General features: G+C 42.5%; 1 protein-coding gene across 1 annotated transcript in view; it reads right to left on the bottom strand.

Annotated features, from left to right (window-relative positions):
• Positions 1 to 193: 193 nt before the first annotated feature.
• LOC115154977 (rho guanine nucleotide exchange factor 15) overlaps positions 194 to 6,119 on the bottom strand; it is a 33,756-nt gene continuing 27,830 nt past the window's right edge. The window contains exons 13-17 of the mRNA XM_029701725.1: positions 2,832 to 2,986; positions 2,492 to 2,668; positions 2,286 to 2,371; positions 2,074 to 2,178; positions 194 to 384 (exon numbers count right to left, since the gene is read on the bottom strand). Coding sequence (XP_029557585.1) covers positions 233 to 384; positions 2,074 to 2,178; positions 2,286 to 2,371; positions 2,492 to 2,668; positions 2,832 to 2,986 — 675 coding nt within the window. The 3' untranslated portion in view covers positions 194 to 232. The remainder of the gene's footprint in view (positions 385 to 2,073; positions 2,179 to 2,285; positions 2,372 to 2,491; positions 2,669 to 2,831; positions 2,987 to 6,119) is intronic.

The raw sequence follows: 6,119 nt of genomic DNA, 5'->3' as shown, positions 1-6,119 counted from the left end.
TTTATATTTATATATATATATATATATATATATATGATGCACTTGAGTTGAAGCTCTGGGTAAAAGAAAAAGAGGGTTAGAGAAATCCTTGGTTTGACATAGGCTTTGTCCCAAATAGCACTGTAATACCTTTTTATAGTGCACTTCTTTTGACCAGGACCCATTGGACATTTCTCCAAACTAGTGCACTATATGGGGAATAGGGTGTGATTTGGGACACACATACAAATAGTTAGTTCTTTGTGACTTTAGCTGCAGCTTGAGCGATGCGGTACTGCTCCCGAAGGTTCCGTCTCCTCCGATGCTCATTGGTTATCTCCACTACGCTTTTGCTAGGGAACCAACCCTTCTCTCCGTCAGACAGACGCATCCCCTTGTACCAACCTGATGGAAGCAGGGCATACCGGTAGTCATAAAGGGGAAAAGAGATAAAAATGTACTGTGGACAAAATATACTTAATTTTGATTCATGGAAAAGGTTTTCACATTGTACAGTGCATTCGGAAAGTATTCAGACCCCTTGACTTTTTCAAAATGTTAATAAAAATGTTTCAAATGTTGATTCCCTCAATCTATACACAATACCCCATAATGACAAAGCAAAAACAGTTTTTATTGCATTTACATAAGTATTCAGACCCTTTACTCAGTACTTTGTTGAAGCGCCTTTGGCAATGATAACACCCTAGTGGCGGTTTCTAGGGTATGACGCTACAATGTTGGCAAACCTGTATTTGGGAGTTCCTCCCGTTCTTCTCTGCAGATCCTCTCAAGCTCTGTCAGGTTGAATGGGGAGTATCGCTGCACAGCTATTTTCAGGTCTCTCCAGAGATGTTAGATCGGGTCCAAGTTCGTGCCATGGCTGGGCCACTCAAGGACCTTCAGAGACTTGTCTCGAAGCCACTCCTGCGTTGTTTTGGCTGTGTGCATTGTCCTGTTGGAAGGTGAACTTTCACCCCAGTCTGAGGTCCTGAGTGCGCTGGAGAAGGTTTTCGTCAAAGATCTCATTGTACTTTGCTCTGTTCATCTTTCCCTTGATCCTGATTAGTGTCCCTGCCCCTGAAAAACATCCCCACAGCATGATGCTGCCACCACCATGCTTCACCGTAGGGATGGTGCCAGGTTTCTTCCAGACGTGAAGCTTGGCATTCATGCCAAAGAGTTCAATCTTGCTTTCATCAGACCAGAGAATCTTGTTTCTCTTGGTCTGAGATTCATTTAGGTGCCTTTTGGTAAACTCCAAACTGGCTGTCATGTGCCTTTTACTTAGGAGTGGCTTCCGTCTGGCCACTCTACCATAAAGGCCTGATTGGTGGAGTGCTGCAGAGATGGTTGTCCTTCTGGTAGGTTATCCCATCTCCACAGAAGAACTCTGGAGCTCTGTCAGTGACCATAGGGGTTTCTTGGTCAACTTCCTGACCAAAGCCCTTCTCCCCGCATTGCTCAGTTTGGCACTGTGGCCAGCTGTAGAAAGTCTTGGTGGTTCCAAACTTCTTCCATTTAAGAATGATGGAGTCCACTGTGTTCATTTGGACCTTCAATGCTGAAGAAACTGTTTGGTACCCTTCCCCAGATCTGTGCCTAGACACAATCTTGTCTCGGACAATTCCTTCAAACTCATAGCTTGGTTTTTGCTCTGACATGCACTGTCAACTGTGGGACATTTGTATAGACAGGTGTGCCTTTCCAAATCATGTCCAATCAATTGAATTTACCACAGGTGGACTGCAATAAAGTTGTAGAAACATCTCAAGGATGATCAATGGAAACAGGATGCACCTGATCTCAATTTTGAGTCTCATAGCAAAGGGTCTGAATACTTATGTAGATAAGGTATTGTTTCTTTGATACATTTTCAAACAAAACAAAAAAACGGTTCGCATTGTCATTATGGGGTATTGAGGGGGAAAAAACTAAATCCATTTTAGAATATTGCGGTAACGTAATTCTGGGGGGGAAATGTCAAGGGGTCTGAATACTTTCCGGATGCACTGTAAGTCTTCAAATAAAGATGCTTGACAATTCAGTAGGAATTTTGTACTGAAAGTATATTTCCTTGTTTGTTCCACCTACCCTCATGGGTCTTGCGTAGCACGTTGATGATGTCAGCAGGCTCCATGGTGAGCTCATCAGCCTGCTGGGCAACGTATTGTTCTACACACTGCACCTGGGGACAATCTATAATCCCATAAGGTTAAGCCTACAATTTAACTTCAGGGAAGTATGTGCATCTAACTAAGAATGTTAATATTTTATAACTGGGTCAGTCACATCTTTTTACTCACCCCAGTCCTCATAAACCACCTCTTCCTTCTTTCTGTTTGGGTCATTTAGGGAAGGGAATGCTGCCATCCACCGGTGCATATCTGACCTAGAGAGAGTAGAAACTTGGTATAACACTGTGTAATGCATTTTTGTCTTTACTCTTTAGTGTATAGTGCATTATCTGAGAGGTGGTTGGTTGGTAGGCTGTGTGTGTGTTTTCTCTCACTCTGAGGGGGCTTTCAGCAGGTGTTCACAGGCCAGGCCTCGGTGGTTCTCCAGCAGTAGCAGACAGAAGGAGTGCTCCAACTTGGGACCTGGGTCCTCCGCTCCAGCCCCAAACCCCATGGGCAGGACCTGCACCAGGGAGCGGTGGGCGTGGTCTGTCACCATATAGCGCTCTGAGCTGGAAAGGAAAGGGGGAGAGAAACTATACTCAACTTGCATATTCACCACCCAGCAGGCAAAACAAGGTTGAAATATGACAACCAGTTGCCCACAGCGCATTTACTTAAATGGTCAGAAAACGTAACAGTTGGTCAGTATGTGGAGTATATCCTTTTGCTTGCCTCTTTTTGCATGTGATGATGAGTAGGTCATTGAAGAGGAAGAGGTAGATGGGGGTGAGTTTGAGACGAGCACTGAAGAGGGAGGCCCCCTTGGATAGCTCATACAGCTCTCCTCTCTTCTCCAGGAAGCGAGCCTTCGAGACAATGGGAACAGCCTGCATGTGGACATGGTGGAGAGGCAGGGTCTCAATCAGTGAGCTTCATCCAATCAATCATTTATAAAGACATTTTCTATAGTTGTCACAAAGGCTTCATTCACATAAGCAGCCCAATTATATATTTTTTTTCTCACTCATTTGTCTTTTGACCAACTGGGGCCGATTTCCCAAAAACATCTTAACTTCTCTAGGGTAGGGGGCAGTATTTTGACGTCCGGATGAAAGGCGTGCCCAAATTAAACTGCCTGCTACTCAGACTCAGAAGGTAGGATATGCATATTATTAGTATGATGTCTGAGTATAACAGAACTCATATGGCAGGCAAAACCCTGATAAAAAATCAAGTGCAAAATGAACCCTAAGTCACTGTGTTAGATAGGCAATCATTTGAAAAAAACTACAGCCTCAGATTTCCCACTTCCTGGTTGGATTTTTCTCAGGTTTTTGCCTGCCATATGAGGTCTGTGAGTATAACATAAATCATTCAAACAGTTTTAGAAACGTCAGTGTTTTCTAACCAAATCTACTAATAATATGCATATCCTACATTCTCGGTCTGGGTAGCAGGCAGTTTACTACGGGCACACTTTTCATCCGGACGTCAAAATACTGCCCTCTACCCTAGAGAAGTTAATCACTAACCTTTGGCGAGCTTCATCAGATGACACTCCCAGGACTCATTGTTACACAATACATGTATGTTTTGTTCGATAAAGTTCATATTTATATCCAGAAACCCCATTTTACATTGGCGAGTGATGTTCAGAAAATGTATTACCTCCAAAACTTCCGGTGAATGAGCACATCAATTTACAAAAATGTCAGATTTCAAAATAGCTTTACGGCGAAAGCACATTGTTCAATATTCTGAGTACAGAGCTCAGCCATCAAAGCAAGCTATACAGTTACCCGCCAAGTTCTGGAGGCAACAAAACTCAGAAATAGTATTATAAATCTTCACTTACCTTTGCTGATCTTCGTTGGAATGCACTCCCAGGACTCCCACTTCCACAAGAAATGTTCGTTTTGTTCGATAAACTCCATATTTATGTCCAAATACCTCCTTTTGTTCGCGCGTTCAGATCACTATCCAAAGGCAAAATGCGCGAGCGCAAAACCAGAGACGAAAAGTCCAAAAGTTCCATTACCGTTCGTAGAAACATGTCAAACAATGTTTACAATCAATCCTTAGGGTCTTTTTATCATAAATATTAGATAATATTCCAACCAGACAATAGCGTATTCATTACAGAGGAAAAAGAAGGAACGGCGCACCTGAATGACTGCGCAGTAAACAACTCATTGGTCTCAGGCAGTCCACTGGTTGAATGGGCTCTTATTCTCTCCCCAGTAACAGTAGAAGCATGAAACAAGGTTCTAAAGACTGTTGACATCTAGTGGAAGCCTTAGGAAGTGCAAAATGACCCCACAGATACTGTAGTTTGGATAGGCAATCACTTGAAAAACTACAAACCTCAGATTTCTCACTTCCTGGTTGGATTTTTCTCAGGTTTTTGCCTGCCATATGAGTTCTGTTATACACAGACATCATTCAAACAGTTTTAGAAACTTCAGTGTTTTCTATCCACATCTACTAATAATATGCAAATATTTGACTCTGGGCCCGAGTAGCAGGCAGTTTACTCTGGGCACACTTTTCATCCGAACGTGAAAATGCTGCCCCCTATCCCAAACAGTTTTTTTTCTCATGAGCATGGCCTTATTTCTATTACAGCACATTGGATTACTCTCATTCATATTCCATTCACCCAGTTCAATGTAACATTGATAGGTTTAGGCTACTACATAATACTCAAATGATCCCTATACCCGTCATGAGGTTGCTACAACCTAGCCTATGATTGAAAGTTTACAACGTAGGTGCACACAGGTCGAGAAACATTTGAGGTGACAGATGGTGACATTCATTAACGGCTTGCACACTCTTGCCTGCATCTAGTTGATATCGGGTGTAATCATTAATCCAACAGTTGCTAACTAGTTTGTATTGGACAAATTCAGGTGTGTTTATCCCCGTTTTTCTTCTTAAACATTTTTCAATAGAATCAGTGGAATGAATACACCCCTGATAACGCCTGAACACTTCACTTTCATAGCAGCCACGTTGTATTCCTGGCTCTCCTCTCAACTCTTCCCTTCATTTGTGGACTTCAATGCACAACCCATCACCTGTATGTGACTAGGCAAAAAAAAAAATCCAAGCCAAAACGCTGCACACAGCCTACATCGTTGTCACCATATTAGCTAAATAAAGTCATAGTCAGCTTAGCTAATAGAACTAACGCATTAGTAAACCTACCACAATCACACAGTAACGTTATTGTGCAGTCAGTAAGCAGTCACACTGGCAAATACATTTGTAATATCAAAGCTTACCTTGACTTGGAAGAGTTCCAGTGTTATGTTGGAAAGTCATAGCGAGCTACTGTAGCTAACATAGCATCCCTCTGTTTAAGCAGGGTGTTTCAGTAGGCTAAACTAGCTAGCTGCATTTGCTAGCTAAGTAAGTGAAAACGAAAGTGTCACTCTTGCTTCTTAATTTTGGAAGAAATGAATTTGTTCAAAAACTGTTCAAGTATTGTCTTTCTCTCTCTGAGTCAAGTACTCACCACATTTTATGCACTGCAATGCTAGTAGTTTATGCTTTCAGTACTGGACAACATGTCAGTTCATGCTGCAAGAGCGCTGATAGGTTGGAGGACCTACTGTGTAAGTCTATGGAAGGGGGTGAGAACCAAGAGCCTGTGTAAGTCTATGGAAGGGGGTGAGAACCAAGAGCCTCCTAGGTTTTGTATTGAAGTCAGTGTACCAAGAGGGGGACGGAAGCTAGCTGTCCTCCGGGCTACACCATTGTGCTATCCCTACAGAGTACTGTTGCAGCTACTGTAGACCTTCAGTGCAAAACAGTGTGTTTTAGCTATAGCCACTTTCCACTGCAGATGCAGAAGGCCACCTTAGGCGGATGTGAGAGATATTGAGACGCAGGCTCTCTCTCTTAAACTGGTGGATTTTGATGGGATTTTTTAAATCGTGTTACTTTTTTATTTAACCTTTATTTTATTTAACTAGGCAAGTCAGTTAAGAACATTCTTATTTACTATGACGGCCT

Source organism: Salmo trutta, chromosome 19, assembly GCF_901001165.1.
Source record: "Salmo trutta chromosome 19, fSalTru1.1, whole genome shotgun sequence".
Lineage (NCBI taxonomy): Eukaryota > Metazoa > Chordata > Actinopteri > Salmoniformes > Salmonidae > Salmo > Salmo trutta.
The sequence above is the reverse complement of the archived record's forward strand: the minus strand, read 5'-3'. Positions and strand labels throughout refer to the sequence as shown.